The sequence below is a fragment of the Gossypium hirsutum genome, chromosome D06, assembly GCF_007990345.1.
Source record: "Gossypium hirsutum isolate 1008001.06 chromosome D06, Gossypium_hirsutum_v2.1, whole genome shotgun sequence".
Taxonomy (NCBI): Eukaryota; Viridiplantae; Streptophyta; class Magnoliopsida; order Malvales; family Malvaceae; genus Gossypium; species Gossypium hirsutum.
This window is the reverse complement of record NC_053442.1, coordinates 21,067,015-21,083,217: the sequence shown is the minus strand read 5'-3', so window position 1 is coordinate 21,083,217 and position 16,203 is coordinate 21,067,015. Positions and strand designations below refer to the sequence as shown.

The following is a 16,203-nucleotide window of genomic DNA, read 5'->3' as shown; positions in this document are numbered from 1 at the left end:
GATTTATTATGTCATGGTCACTCAACTTTTTAACTCTCATTAAGCTAAAGACAGGGTCTCCATAACATAATAAATCAAAAACGTTAGTGGCCATGATATAACAAATTTTTAAAGTTGAATGACCAAAATGTAATTCTAAGCAAACATAAGTGACTAAACATGGAATTTAACCTCTACAAATTTTCACCTACATCTAATATCCCTACCCTCTTTTTCTCGCCCCAAAAATTGCGTAGCAGAGCTTGCAATCTCGATCTTCTCTTTTTCTCGAGCTTTCTTTAATGGCACTTGCCCATTCCTTTTTTTTTTTAATAAAATTCTCACCGACGACTTTCTTGGTTTCATCCGCTTTACTCTTTGGTAGTTGCCCCTTCTCTCCTCTTCGCCGCTGTAGACACATCAAATCGGTAAGCACGGCTGAATTTTTTTTTCAACTGTTATTCGAACCCTGGGTTCACGGCTGAATTTATCATTTCATTATGTCTTGTTTTGATTTTGCTTTTATTTGCTAAATTTCCTTTCCTATCGATAAAACTTCAAACAGTAAAACCTTGAAAATAAACACCAAAATCTCAAAATTAAGGGGCTCCAGATTTGGCTGAGGAATCTACGATCACATCCTCTGAGTATACGTCTTTGTAAGCGTTTCGTTTTATTAGTTTTATATATCTGTTGTTTGAAAGAACATTCGGATGCCTTGTTCTGAATTGGGAAAAATATGTTGTTGTTTTTGTTCAATTATTTTATCTGATTTTATTTAAATTCCTCTGATACGTACAAGATAACTGGCAGAAGCAACAGTACGGATCCTACTGAAATGAAAGAAGAGCATCACTTTCCAGAAGAGCGTAGTTATTCCAGATCTGTATTGGAACGGATCGAAACTCTCATGGACAGGATTTACAGAGAAAATTACCGTAAGTGTCATAATTGAATTTAGTAGTTCATATTCAATTCGCATTATTGCTATTTATTATACATACATGTTGAAGGTAAAAAAGATCCCTCATTGACTGACTTGCAAGGATTGGACCTTGCTTTATAAAGCACGGTTTATCCTGACCCTATAGTACCTTTTCTCTATGGAACGTTTGTCTCCAATCTAACACAGAATATTTTGTTTCTTAATACTTGTTTTGTGTGCATATTTGGTGAAATGAAGGACCAGGAGGCAGATATGAAATCTATATTATGGTTAGATCATAGGGAGAAGACATTACCCCTAGTCAATACCCAAAATATCAAGACTAACGATGGCAAGTTCAAGGATAGCCATTTGGCAGAATATAAGATGATGAAAAAATTCCTTGAAACATATGAGTTAAAGCAAAATTTGCTATACGAAAAATTAGACCTACAACTATCTGAGGTAATCTAATGTTTACGAATCTAATTACTAAGTTTGATTTCATGATCTAAATCTCCAATTTAATTTTCTAACTTGCTTTTTCAGGATTCGGAAAATGTGAGTTTACCAACTGAGCAAAATGAGGTAGGCTAATATTTACAAATCGAATTACCAAGGGTCAGTTTAGCATTGCTTTTTAGAAACACTTTTTGGTACAAAAAGCACTTTTGAGAAAAAAACATTGCTAAACTAGCCCTAAGTTTGATTTCATCATCCAAATCTCCAATTTTAACTTTCAAACATGGCTTTTCCGGACTCGGAAAAAGCAAGTTTACCAACTGGGCTTCTTACAGTAGGTCTCAATATCTCAAGTAATTCTTAAACTTGCCCTTGTTTTCATCTCTCCTTCACAATCATTTATTTTTTTCTCTCTTAAATTTCTGGATTAAATGTGAAGACTCCGAGAAAAGAGGTATAATATATATACATACTGTATTGAACATCAGCTGGCCTAACTAGCATTTGAGAACATGGATGGTATAAGGTATCTGATAGAGCACACATACACCACATTGAACATCACTCGGTCTAACTAGCGTTTGAGAGCATGGAGGGTATAGGCTATATGATAGAACACTTATAAATGTATCAAATTCATAAATTTGTTCAATGCATATTAGTAAATTCATATCTTTTATATTGTTCAAATTCGTCATGTTAAATCTCAATCCTACTCGTCGTTCTCATAATTTATACAGTAAATTTTTGTGTGTGTTTGTTGTCTTAGGTTTTTTTGGCGTGCGCTCGTGCTCAAGATCGTGGAAGTTGCATCTCTTTTGAGTCTAAATTTGTTCATTTCATAAACCAACTTTACAACAACGACAACAACAAAGTGGAGTACAAAGATTTTCAAGGCTTAGAAGATGCATTAGCAAACACTGCCTGGGGGAAAGTTCCAGACTACCTCAAATCTATTGGGATCCGAATAGAAGATGCTCGTGGAAAAGCTACTGAGTTTTCTCATACCAGAATACAAATTCTGGTCTGCGCTGTAATTAAAGAGATGGAAGATATGTCACTTGAGGATTTGGATTGGGGTACATTGAAAAAGTGGGCAGCTGCGCTCAATTACGCTAATGAACAAGGTTTTCAAGTAGGATTTGCTAATAATCTGTTGCAGTGGAATGCGGTTGCCTACTTTCAGAAAAAGGAGCTCTATCAGCTCTCATAATTTATATTTAATCCTGTATCTAACATTCTGCTATGTTATGTCTCGTTTTGCATCTAGTATGTTTATGGTTTTCAATGTCTAAAATCGTGAGTTGTTGTATTGGGTATGTTTTTGGGTCATAGCCGTATTTAATTTGTTTAATCAATTTAATCATATGTGTCATATATCATACTTACATGGACAATCTAGTCCATGTAACATCTATACGAGTCTTTACAATCTAATAGGGTAGTTTTGAATTTTTGAAATATTAATAAGGATCAAATAGACATTTTCAATTAAGCAAATTTTGACAATATTTTATTTTAATTTGATTAAATTCTCATTAATACTCTATTTCAATTTCTCATAATTTTAAAATTTAACAATTTCATTACAAGTTTTGATTATATTTGCTTTTTTTACGTATGTCCTAGAACTACATATAATCTCTCTTTAAACCATAAATAAAAGGATAATTTACTTCAGCGCACTTGATCTTATATTCTCCTGCATTGATAATAATGTCGATACCAATCAAGTTAAGACTCAATCAGCTAATTTCTCAAAATTTTAAACTTTCATTATAAGCTTTTTTCTGAAATAATTTTATTTTCATTTAACTTTCATAATAAATTTCTATTAATTCTATATTTTTTCTCAAAAACTTTTAAAATTTTATAATAAATAATAGGAATAGATACAAAGTAACGGTCAAATAACCAATAAAAGCCCCTTTATTTTTAAAATTGCCGAAATGGGCCAAATCCTGAATTAATTGCCGAAATGGACTATTTCCCCCAAAAACGCATCCACGTCAGCGCGTTGTCAGGAGATAAAGTAGGAAAACGCTTCCTCAAGGAAGCGCTTTCCCTGTTTGTTAAGATTTACACCATGTTTGGTTGGGTGTAATGGCTAATCCATTACACCCCGATTCGGTGGCCCCACCCAATACGTCGTTTGGTTCACCGTTTACCGAATCGGAGGTTTTGCTATTCCTTACCTATTCCCTCAGCAGCTGTAATAGGGATTCCTGGGTTTTAGTTTGTAATGGCTATTCATCGTTTTCTTCTTTAATTTTGAGACCAAAATAGCCTGCCTTCTTCTCCCAAAAAAATTCTCATCGATTTCATATCCTCAAATCAAGCCAAATCGATTCACCTTCACGTTTTCACATCTTCTTCCAGCCAAATCGATTCGCCTTCATCTTCTTCCGGCCAAAAGTATGCTGACAGCCAAAGGGCTTCACCATTCTTCCAGTTCTTGCAGCGACTGAAAAACAGTAGCGGGAAGGGAGGTAATCTTTTTTTGCCCTCATCAAGCTTCATCTCTTTAATTAGCTTATTCTTTTTTTCCATTCGTTCGCTCTCTCTCTTACTCGCTCATTCATTCATTCATTTTGTTTTTCTATTGCAGGTGATTAGTGATTTACATCACAAACCTGTTGCTCGCTTCTTTGAAATTTGACAAGTTTAAGGGAAGAAATAAGAAAGTTGCTCCATACTTCTCGTAAAAACTTCGTTATGGTAATCTTGCTGGTGTTTTTTTTTTGGATCGATATAAATTTTTTGTATATCTATGTATTGTCTCTTTTATCTTGTTGGTTTCGTGTGAAATTTGGTTTATGTTTTGATTGAAATTGGAGATGACTTTTGATTTTTTATTTGAATTAATGAAGCAATGATTAATCCATCGAGGAAGAGAAAACATGGGTTTCTTATGAAAAATAAAGTCAACATAAATCTTGGAGGACCTTTGAACATGTTTTGCTCGATTTAGGTGTGGTTTGCATGGTGTTTGAAGAAATTTCTAAGTTCTAATTGTTTGGTGTTTGTGGTTTGGCTATCTAATTTCCTAAGTGTTTTTGGAGTTCCATTTTCTTTTTGTAATGTTTTTTGTTTACTTATCATTTTGCATTCCACATGTTTGATAAATTAACAAAAGAAAAAGATCATTTCCTATACCACTGAAGTTGTTAAAACTTATTTTTCAACTCCATTTTTCTATTACAGAAATGGGCTTTCTGTCAAAAAGAAAATTACCCATTTCTTTGTTTCTCTGGAAGTTAGCAAGTAACATAACTTTGATAGTTTATATGATGAAAAATCCCGTTAGAGTATTTAGGATTATGCTAAAGGTCTTATGTTTTTCAAAAGTATATATATAAACCGAGTCTTTCAAAGGTATATATATTTTCATCATTGGGTATTGCTTCATTCATGAAGTTCTTAGTGAGGATGAAAGTAGTAAGGTTCTTGACTTCCTTCAAAATCCTTATTGCCCCGGTAACATTGGTTAGTTTATTAGTAGAAATTGAAAGGAATGATAAAGATCGCAGAGTAAGTATGGCAGGTGATATCTGTCCCTCTAGCTGGTTACTAGCCAATCTTACAGCAGTTAATGACTTGCAAGAATAAAGACTTAAAGGCAAGGTACTTGTAAAGTTATTGTTGCCAAGGTCAAGAGTGTTAAGGTGTTGTAGGGTGGAGAAATTGAAGGCTGAGAGGTCCCCTTCTAGATGGTTAACCCGCAAGTTCAAAGTGACAAGATTGGTGCAGCTCATGAGAGATGGTGGCAGATAACCAGTGAAGTTGTTGATGTGAAGCGGCAGCTGTTCCAACTTGGAAAGCTGGCCTATGTCTTTCAGGATGGGGCCTTCAAATTCATTGGAAAAAAGCTCAAGGATGGTGAGCTTGTCGAGTTGGACAATGGTTGTTAAAGAAGGCATAAGAAGGAACAGGTCAAATATTCTGCAACTCATATAGTTTTGTCTCTGTTTTTTAGGATTTTCATGCTAAATAACCAGAAAGCATATGTTTTTTAACTATTATTGTTATTATTAAGTATGGATATGAACAAGCTGCAAGCTTGTATTGGTACACAAGTAAATGCTATGGATATTCATCTTTAGAAATGAAGATGAATATTCATGCTTTAGAAATGAAGGCTGATTCATAATCTTGAGAAAACTGGAGAACTTCTGAACCATAGGACATAAATGCTATGGAGTATATAACTGGGCTTCATTTTGACTGTCCTTATGGTAATTGATATTTTCTTTGATTGCAGGATGATTCCTTGCAAAGACTAAGCATGGGGTGGCAGCTTTCGCTGGTGTGAATTGAAGGCTTATGAGGGGATTCTTGCACCATATGACAAGACAAGAGAATGGTTATTCCTGATGCTCTCAAGTTTTGCAGTAGTTGGTTTCTTTTGTGGAATTTAGAATTTCGTTTTCTTACTTGCTTCTGTGGATAGTTAGTCATGCTCAATGTTTTTAAAATTGGTGGAGAAAATAACATTAGCCTGGAGTAAATATAAAATATACCATTGAACGCTTTTATGTAGGTTATTTTCAAGTTTTGTTTTTGGTTGTTCGTAATTCTGAATTCTCTTCACGAACATTGGTGTTGCCTTGGATATTATATAAGTTTCTGTTTCTGATTGTTCGTATGCTCGACTATGAAATGGTTCCTATTAGCACAAAGGAGTGCATAATGAATTAGACTTCCTTCCTGTCATTTAAACTAAATATTCTTTATTGCTTACTAACTGAGCATGTTGTTTTCTAATTATGCCGTTTTCAAGGTATTCATTTTCATTTTCTTTCATTCCTGGAAAACCCCTTTTCTCTCCTTTGCTTCTTCTTACCAAGATTCGGCAATATATATCAGTTTGAGGGCTCATAAGGTTTCTGCAATTAAGCTGTAGGTTAAGGGGTTGGACTGGTACTTGTGGCTTGTGATTGCGGTTGCTTTTAGTGCCCAAACAAATTCAATCCTTGACATGCTGGTTCTTGTGACTTGTGGTTTACTTTTGGTGCCAAAACAAATTTAATCCTTGACATGCTGGTAGTTGTGGCTTGCGGTTGCTTTTAGTGCCAAAACATAGCAACTTTTCTGTAATTGATTATGTGTTCAATGTCACACATTTTGAAGCTTCATTTTCTTTGATTATTTTGAACTTCAATTTCATATGCTTATTTCAGATGTATGGTTGCCAAGTTAATGGCTTTGTTTTCCTTGTACAAGATCCAGCCAAGTTAATGTTTAATATTTTTTTAAATTTGTCTAATTCTTTTTCATTGCTTTTTCTCCTTAAATTGTTTTATTTATAAATTTATTATTCTAATAAATAAATGTCATGTTAAAAAATGAGAAAAATAGATATTCATTTATTTATAAATATTTTTAGAATTTTGTATGTATTTTTATCGAAAAATAAATGTTTAAATTTTTTAGTTTTTTAATTTTTATTTTTGAATTTTAAGAATAATGGTTAAATTTATATAATATGTAAAATTGAAGGTTAAGTTTATTGAATTTTTTAAAGTTAGGACCAGATTAATAGAATTTGTAAGTATTGTAGTATTATATATATTATGATTTTAGAAAATTCATATAAGAATATTTAATATTAAGAATTTTATTAAATTATATATTTTTATTAAATTATATTTAATAATAATTATGTTAAATTATATTTTATAGTATTATATATTATGATTTTAGAAAATTCATATAAGAATATTTAATATTAAGAATTTTACTAAATTATATATTTTTATTAAATTATATTTAATAATAATTATGTTAATTTATATTTTACAGTATCATATATTATGATTTGAGTAAATTAATATAAGAATATTAATTATTAAGAATTTCATTAAATTATATATTTTAATTAAAATATATTTAATAATAATTATGTTAATTTATATTTTACAGTATCATATATTATGATTTCAGTAAATTAATATAAGAATATTAATTATTAAGAATTTTATTAAATTATATAGTTTAATTAAAATATATTTAATAATAATTATGTTAATTTATATTTTACAGTATCATATATTATGATTTCAGTAAATTAATATAAGAATATTAATTATTAAGAATTTCATTAAATTATATATTTTAATTAAAATATATTTAATAATAATTATGTTAATTTATATTTTACAGTATCATATATTATGATTTCAGTAAATTAATATAAGAATATTAATTATTAAGAATTTTATTAAATTATATAGTTTAATTAAAATATATTTAATAATAATTATGTTAATTTATATTTTACAGTATCATATATTATGATTTCAGTAAATTAATATAAGAATATTAATTATTAAGAATTTTATTAAATTATATATTTTAATTAAAATATATTTAATAATAATTATGTTTAAATATGATTAAATTATTTATTATTGATAATAATAATCTTATTATAATTTAAATAACAATAACAATAATCATTTACCAAAACAATTTTATGCTAAGGGTATTCTAGTCATTTTAGTTTTTTCCATTATGCTATTACACCTCTATTCCATTCAACCAAACACAAGATTACTATTACGCCTCTATTCCATTACATTCAACCAAACAGTGGATTAGCTATTACACCTCTAATCCAATACACCTCTAATCCAATACACCTCTAATCCAATACAGCGAACCAAACGCACCCTTAAGGTTTTTTGCAATTAGAGTTAAGGTTTTGAAGTTTTGGAGTTTTTAGATTTTAGGGTTTTAAGGAAAAAATTAAATAAATAAGGGTTTAGGATTTCTTAATTAAATTAATTATAAATTTTAAAAATTATAAATTATTTATAAATTATTTATTAAGTCTAACTTTATTTAAATATAATTAAATATTAATTACAATTATTATATTTTTTTCTCAAATTTTGAATTTAAACTTCTACAGTTTAAAATATATATTAAATATTAAAATATTAAAATTTATGTTAAATTCTACTAAATAGAGTTATTAATACTTATTTATAAAATATTTACCCATGATCTTAAGACCTTAAGGAATTATTATCCCTAAAATATTCTATTATTAATATGATTGTATTATATTAAATTTCATTTTTTTTACATATTGTATTATATTAATATTTTTAATTTATTATAAATTTAAAATTACAGCTAAAGATAAATTTAATATATATAAACTTTTAACTCTTTTTCTGTTTTTCATAAAAAAACTCTTTTTCTATTTTAAAATTTAAAAATACAAAAATTTATTATATATTTTATTTTAATTTATTATTAAAAAATTCTTTTAATAAATTTAATTTTTACTAAAAACATTTAATTTTATTAGTTTATTTTTTAGAAGCGTTTAAAATATATAACGAATAACAACTAGCTTTATTTGATTTTTCTTTAAAAACCCTAAATACTAAACCCCAATCTAATTTTTTTAAAATTTATAATTAATTTACTCAAGTAACCTTAAACCCTAATTTATTTGATTTTTTTCCCTTAAAAACCAAACACTAAACCCTAATCTATTTTAAAAAATAATTATAATTAATTTACTCAAGTAACCTTAAACCCTAATTTATTTGATTTTTTTCTTAAAAACCATAAACACTAAACCCTAATCTAATTTTTTAAAATCTATAATTAATTTAATTAAGAAACCCTAAACCCTTATTTATTTAATTTTTTCCTTAAACCCCTAAAATCTAAAAACTCAAAAACCCCAAAACTATAACTCTAATTGCAAAAAAATCCTAAATCTTAAAAAACGGAAAAAGTGCTTCCTCAAGGAAGCGCTTTGTCCACGTGGACACAAAGTGCGCCCTCAAGGAAGCGTTTTTTGTCCACGTGGACAAGCGCTTCCTGCTTTATCCCCTGACAACGTGCTGACGTGGACGCGTTTTTAGGGAAAATGGTCCATTTCGGTAATTAATTCAGGACCTAGCCTATTTCGATAATTTTAAAAATAAAGGGGCTTTTATTGGTTATTGGCCCCAAAGTAACACAATTTTCAATTTTTATTTCTCGCTATTATTCTTTTAGGCTCATGTTTTTGCTTTGTTCATTTGTAGTTTTCTACTGTTTTTGAATTCTCAAACTGATCATAATTTTATAATGACTAAAAAATATTAATTTTAAATACAAACATAAAAGAGGGATCAAATTTGATAATTTACCATTATCTTCTCATGATTAAATCCTTGATATGAGCTTATGTATCAAAGTTACAATTTGATGATTATCTTATAATGACTAAAAAATTTAATCCTAAATGTAAGCATAGTAAGGGATTGAACTCGTAATTTCACTAGAACTTAATTATGCGTTTAAAAAAAAAGAACATGTGTCATGCATAAGCCTTCCTTTTGTGTTGTGGTGTATCGCTTTGGGTTTATTTATTTATATTTAAATATAGAGTAAAATTTTAAAAGTTAAAATACGATTTAAGTCTTTATTCACTTTATACATTTGAAATTTAGTCTCTGTAATACCCGATTTTGGCCCGGGTAAAAAAGGCCCAAGTTACAAATAGGCCTACAAGGGCCCAAATCAAAATGAAACAAAAAGGCCAAAGCTCAGTGGCCCAAATCGGTTGCAGAAACCTTAGGGTTTCTGAGGAGACCTTTGCGCCGCAGCACCATAGCTCCGAATCTTCATACCTGCGCGTCAAAAAGAAACAAAAAAAGGAAACACAATCAAATATTCGAAAATCGAATAAAGAAACAGATTTGTTTCTTCTTTAGATTTGTTTCTACTATTATGTTTGCGTTTGGCTATAAAAAAGCCACAAAAACTCTGTAATGAAAAGGAAAAAAGATCAATAAAAAAGGAGGAATTTTCATAGCACTAGCAGAGAATCAAACGAAATCTAAGGTTGATATATATTTTATTTTGTTTTTATTTTTACAAAATAAAATAAAGGTGAGAAACATACCTTCGTTAGAGTCGGCCGCGCCGTTGGAAGGCCGAGGTCCGTCTCCGAGAATAGACGGTTAGAAATCGAAAGGTCTCTAGGTTTTTTTAGGGCTTCTTCGTCGATTTCGGGAATTTCGAGCCCGGATCTAGGTTTATTGGTTTCGAAGGGACAACTAGGAGTTTTTTTCCCTTTTTTGGTCACCGCATACGGCGGTGACGGCGCCGGAGATCGGCAGTCGGCACGGTGGCCGGTGACTGGCCGATGATCGGACCCTGGTCGGACCCTGGCCGGACTTGATGGCTGAGAGAGAGGAGAGGAAAGTTTTTTTTGTTTTTTTTAAAGTAATGAAATGATTTTTTTTTGAAGGGAATTTTTGGTTTATATAGCCAATCGAAAACGGCACCGTTTAAGGCCCGAGTTGACCCGAATCTGACCAGACCCAGCCTTAGGATCCGCGTGTTTTGTACGGAGGGGAAAATTACATTTTTAGCCATTCGCCTTTTAATATATTTACAATTAAGTATTTTTATTTTTTTTAATTCGCCCTTTAATTTATTTTCAATCTCAATTTAGCCCTACTTGAACGACGCCGTTTTAGAGGAGAAGGGAAATTTTCCCTTCCAGCCCCTCTATGTAATTCGCGTGTTCGATGTAGTCCTTTTGGCTTTATTTATTTGCGGATTTTACCCCAAAATTTTTAATTGCAGTTCAATTTAGTATTTTTTTATATTTTTTAATTAATTAATTCTAATAATGTAATTAATATTTTTTTATTTTATTTATATTTATATTTTTTATTTTTTGTAACTTTTATGTGTAATTATTTAGGTGCATAATTATTATTTTAAACTGCTTTTTTTTTATGTATATACACATATTGATTTTTGATAATGTGTTTATTTTTTTCCCTAACAAATATTCTTTTATATTTATATAAACATGTATATATCTATGTTTTTTTTATCTTCGAAAATGTTCAAATATATATATTTTTAAGCACCTATTTTATAATCTATATATATGTTTATATATATTTCTTTATTTTCATAAATATATTATGTATTGTGTATATATATATAAGTTCTATAACTCAAAAATTTATTTGTAAATCATATGTATATTTTTAATCTTCCTAATTTTCATGTGTATATTATATATTTTCTTATCTTTATTTTGCTTGCTTTCTTCATTCGTTATTCAATTATGTTTACATTTATTCATGTAATATTTTGCATGTCATGGATTATTTTATTTCGTTTATTTATTTGTTTATATTGTTTCTATGCCATTGATATATTTGTTATTGTGACATTTATGCATACATTCAATCACGTCATCTTTTACTCGAACTTAAAAAAATAGAACTTTTCAAAATAGAGACAATACTTGTATTTAGGATTTTCAAGAAAGTTGAGCCCTAACGTATTGAGTTCCTATTTTCTTCGTTAAATCTAACAATCGAGAATTACTCTTTGATCAAACAAAATAAAACTTGTCATCGAGAATTCGATGTGTTGTGTCCTAACGTATTGGATGTGACACGTTGATTTCTCGAGATGAAGATTTTTTTTAAAAATATATATATAAAGGAAATATTGAATGTTTGGGATTTTAAGAAATCGTGCCCTAACGTATTGGGCTGTGATTTCTTCATAAATTTTAAATAATTAAATATTTTCTTAAATTTTATTATACGAGTTTTTTGGACCAACTCATCTTGAAGAGAATAAAATGTTGTGCTCTAACGCATTGGGTGTGATATTTTTCTTTTCAAAAAGAGAAAGTCTTAATAAATAATTTCATTTAACTAAGGATAGTATTTTTTTAAACTCTCGACTTTAAGACATTAATTAATCAATTTGGTACCAATTTTTGGGCGTTACGAGGGTGCTAATCCTTCCTCGTACGTAACTAACTCCCGAATCCATTTTTCTAAAACTCGTAGACTAAAGCCGTTTTTAGGTGATCCAATCACACCTCAATAAAATATTGGTGGCGACTCCAAATTTTCATCGATAACTAATTTTTGTTTTTTTTCCAAAAATAAAAATGGTTTCGAAAGTCTCTTTATTTTATTTTCAAGAAATTAGTTCCTTTATTTTTCAAAATAAAAAAATTAAATTCAATTGTTACCACCATTAAAATTCTTCAATTAAATTCAATGGTGTGATATTATAAAATTAAAAAAAATTCGCTTATTAGTGATATGATAAAAAATTATGTTGAGAATGCTTATATGATTTTTTTCCCCTTAAAATTATGCATTCGAACTCATTATGATAGAATAAATTTTTTTTTGTTAGAATATAGTGTTCTTAAAAAAATGACTACAACATTGTAATTGAAACAATTAACAATGTTAACCATTTTGGCTAATTAATGATATTATAAAAATAAAAAAGATAAAATTATTAAAAAAATTAAAGTATATAAACTTAATCCAAAATTTTAACATAATGTAGGGTTAAGAAAGTAATCTAAATTTATTTAAACCTACCAAATTGTTTTAAAAAAAATATTTTTTTTTGGGAGTGGGTGGGGATGCGGGAAGCTGGGCGTGGAAGAACAAAGGCAGCGCGAAAGCTTAGGGGTGATTTAATCAAATAGAGTAAAAACTTATTTTAATCAAATTCATTAATCATATTTTAATTAGAAAATTGAGTTAAGTGAAATAAAATTTAAATCGAGTCGAATTAAGTGAAATTATTTGAATTAAATTAAAAAATTAAACATATTAAATTTAAATCTTACTATAATATAATTAATTCTATGAAGCATATAAAATTAAAATCATATATATTTTTAAAAAAATTAAAACTAAAATAAGAAAAAAAAAACTTCAATTATTAATTAATTTATTTAGATTCTAAAGTTATTATTTTTGAAAAATCTTAAATTTTTTATAATATTTATTTTTCTTAAAAAATATAATTTAAAAAATAAAATTTTTGAAATTTTTATAAATATTTTTGAAAATTTTGGTGAGAGAGATCAGTTTGTTTAATTTCAAAATTGATAAGGATCAAAAGGGTATTTACACCAATATATTATTCAAATTATTTAAATTATAAAATTTGATTCAACTCTAACTCGAAACTCAAATTACTTTTATTACTTTTATTGCTAGTGATAAATTTCAAAATTATACATGAATTTTGATTTAACGTGCAATTATATACATGAGCTTTAATTTGGTGTAATTACGTAGGTGAAACTCTAATTGTGGTTCAAATATATACTTCAAACTTTAATTTTAATTTAATCATATACATTTAAATAAATAAATATATCAATTTATTTTTATATTAGATAAATATAATTATTTATGTATGCAATATATAAACAAATTATGTTATATCAATAATTGTATTAATAATTTATAAGAATCTAATCAAATCAAAATTTCATAAATATAATTATACATTAAACAATAATTTGAAATTTAAATATGGATATGGATATGGATACGTTGAAAAAATGGACAGCGGAGCTCAATTATGCTAGGCAACATGGGTTTCAAGTGACATTTGCTTATCATTTAGTGAGGAAGAATTTTGATGCCTACATTCATAATAAATTTGGGTTGGGTTGGTTCGGGTTGTAAAATTTTCCAATTATTTTGGATTGGATCTGTCTCTGAATTTAGTCATTTTATGTTCTGGTTGTTTCAAGTTTAGATCTTCTTGAGTTTGAGTTCAGGTCGGTTTGAGTTTGATTCAATTTGGTTGTCCCAAACGTAGAAACTTTGTGGTTTTTGGTATGAAATTGTGTAGTTTGTTATGTAATTTATATTGTGTACGTGTGTGTATGTTAATGTTATGTAACCGTCTTAATAAGACTTATTTTATGTTTGTGGTATTTTTCATGTCTCATTTTTGTACCAGTATTTGGAATTTGAAATATGTAATTAGGTTCGTGTGTTTGTTCTGTTGGATCTAGATGTGTTCATGGGTTTGGATTTGAGTTGGGTTTAAGTATGATATCAACATACTTTATTTTTGTTCAAATTCGGCCCGATTTAAAATTTGGGTTTAAAATTTTATTCAAATCTGTTTATATTTGCAAAAGACCAACTGAAACTCTTTCATATTATTTTTTAAAAATATTTATATTATATTATATTATTTTAATATTTAATAATTCTATACATTTTTTATTTATTAAATTTTTTATATAGTGATCTTAACATTATTTTAATGTTTATAATAGAGTAGTATTATATATTTAGTATAAGTTTATTTTTTTAATATGTTCTAAATTACATAATATATAAAAATAACATAATATAAAATATCATAAACTTAAAATGGGCTGGGCTGGGTTGGGTCGCGCATTAAATGTTCAAACTCGAGCTCAGCCTGTAATTTAAACAGGTTTAATATTTTTTGTTCAAGTCCATTTTTCGGATCTAATATTTTTATCAAACCCTCCCAAATTTCAGATAGGCCTTCGAACCTATACGAGTAACCCAAACCAATAACAAGTCTATTTCCACCTGTGATGTATATGTGTTCAAAGGCAAATTTTGTTAGTCTGAACATGCAAATTCAATTCATGATTATGATATTATTACTCAATTGGGCTTAAAGTAAGTGGATTAGTTAGACTTTTTTTTATGCATGCACGATAGGCTTAAAAGAATTAGTATCGCAAGGTAAAAATCAAAGCTAAGTTGAAATTAAACATTTACTTAGGGCTAGTTTAATATTACTTTTGAAAAGTGTTTTTAAAAAGTGCCGTGGAAAATTATTTTTGAAAATTTTGGTTTAAGATTTAGGCTCCTTTTGGATGCAAAATAAGCCATGGTGAGATGGAATGTTGAGAGAATATTCTTTTTCACTACATTGTTTTGATGTTTGGATAAATAATGGTGAGGTGCAGTTAAAAATTTCAATCTCACTACTGGTTTCATTTTGGACCGGAGCTAAAAGCTCCAGTCTATCCATAGTGGGCAGTCAACTTTTTTAGCAGACAAAAATGCCCATACTTTTATTTATTATTTTACCATTTTATCATTGAAAGTTAAACTAATTTCTTTCCCAACCTTATTTGTTTTCAGATTTGGGAACTTCACAGGCGTTTTGTTTTTCATTTGTTGGTTTCTCCCCTCTTTTTTGCTACTGAAATTGAGCAGGAGTTTAGGAATTTTGGAAGAATCAAGCCTGACGGTGTGTTTATCTGGAACCGTAAGGTAGTCAAAATTTGGATACTTTCCTCAAGTTATCAAATGGGAGTCAAAGTTTGAGAAGTATTCTTGCTATGACTGAAACTATAGCATATTCGGTGCTTTCTATTCAAATAGAATATTCTGTGCTTTCTATTCACTTCTCAGTTGCTTCAGATTAATGTATATGTAGGATCTCATATTATTTGTTACACATCCTTTTAGGTGAATTCATGTTCTTTTTTCTCCCTTGTCAACATATTAACCATTTTATCTATGTCTATGACTGAAACTATAGCATATTCTTAGTCTTATTATAGAGATGGAATTTTGTGCAAAATCATGTAGTTTAATTTTCTGGGCTCTGCTTGTCACTTCATCGTATGATGCTCTGATGTGGTACAAACTTTAGACAAGGTTATGCTTTCAACAGTAACAGAGTCCATTTTGAGGAGTCAAATATGTGTATTGACATGAAAATTTTAGGGAAAACTAAGAGCAGAGCCACATAGTAGTTTCGTTTGTGGTTATTCTGAGTTTTCTTTTACTATTGCCTTTGTCATGCGTCCTTAGCCTAAGCTTTCAAAATTTTCACAATAATATGTGTTCCATTGCCATAAATTTCTAATGCATGCTCCATTAAGATTAGTCCATGCTCTAGATAGCCCTATGGTAGTTGGCATTAGAAATCCTAGTTGTGACTGAGTCATTATTAAAATAACTAGAAGGTTTGATTCCTGCGAACTTCTATGTGGATGTTTATTTTGAATGTTTCTA

The 16,203-nt window shown here is 28.7% G+C and overlaps 1 protein-coding gene and 1 long non-coding RNA gene across 9 annotated transcripts; both read left to right on the top strand.

The window, feature by feature from the left end:
* The first annotated feature begins 211 nt into the window (after positions 1 to 211).
* LOC107901537 (uncharacterized) lies at positions 212 to 2,729 on the top strand. Of its 7 annotated transcripts, none has more exons than XM_016827587.2 (6): positions 212 to 407; positions 545 to 638; positions 793 to 917; positions 1,163 to 1,369; positions 1,454 to 1,492; positions 2,136 to 2,729. In XM_016827587.2, the coding sequence occupies exons 4-6, from the start codon at positions 1,178 to 1,180 to the stop codon at positions 2,577 to 2,579; spliced, it is 675 nt and encodes a 224-aa protein (XP_016683076.1). In that variant the 5' UTR covers positions 212 to 407; positions 545 to 638; positions 793 to 917; positions 1,163 to 1,177; the 3' UTR covers positions 2,580 to 2,729. The 7 variants fall into 7 exon arrangements, with proteins under 7 accessions (XP_016683076.1, XP_016683075.1, XP_016683078.1 ...); XM_016827586.2 differs by having other exon boundaries at positions 782 to 917; XM_016827589.2 differs by lacking the exon at positions 545 to 638 and having other exon boundaries at positions 213 to 407.
* A 722-nt stretch (positions 2,730 to 3,451) lies between these two features.
* LOC107901535 (uncharacterized) lies at positions 3,452 to 6,632 on the top strand. Of its 2 annotated transcripts, none has more exons than XR_001685290.2 (5): positions 3,452 to 3,855; positions 3,975 to 4,084; positions 5,041 to 5,298; positions 5,628 to 5,729; positions 6,270 to 6,632. It is a non-coding gene; the product is annotated as an uncharacterized lncRNA (long non-coding RNA). The 2 variants fall into 2 exon arrangements; XR_005914800.1 differs by having other exon boundaries at positions 6,264 to 6,632.
* The last annotated feature ends 9,571 nt before the right edge of the window (positions 6,633 to 16,203 follow it).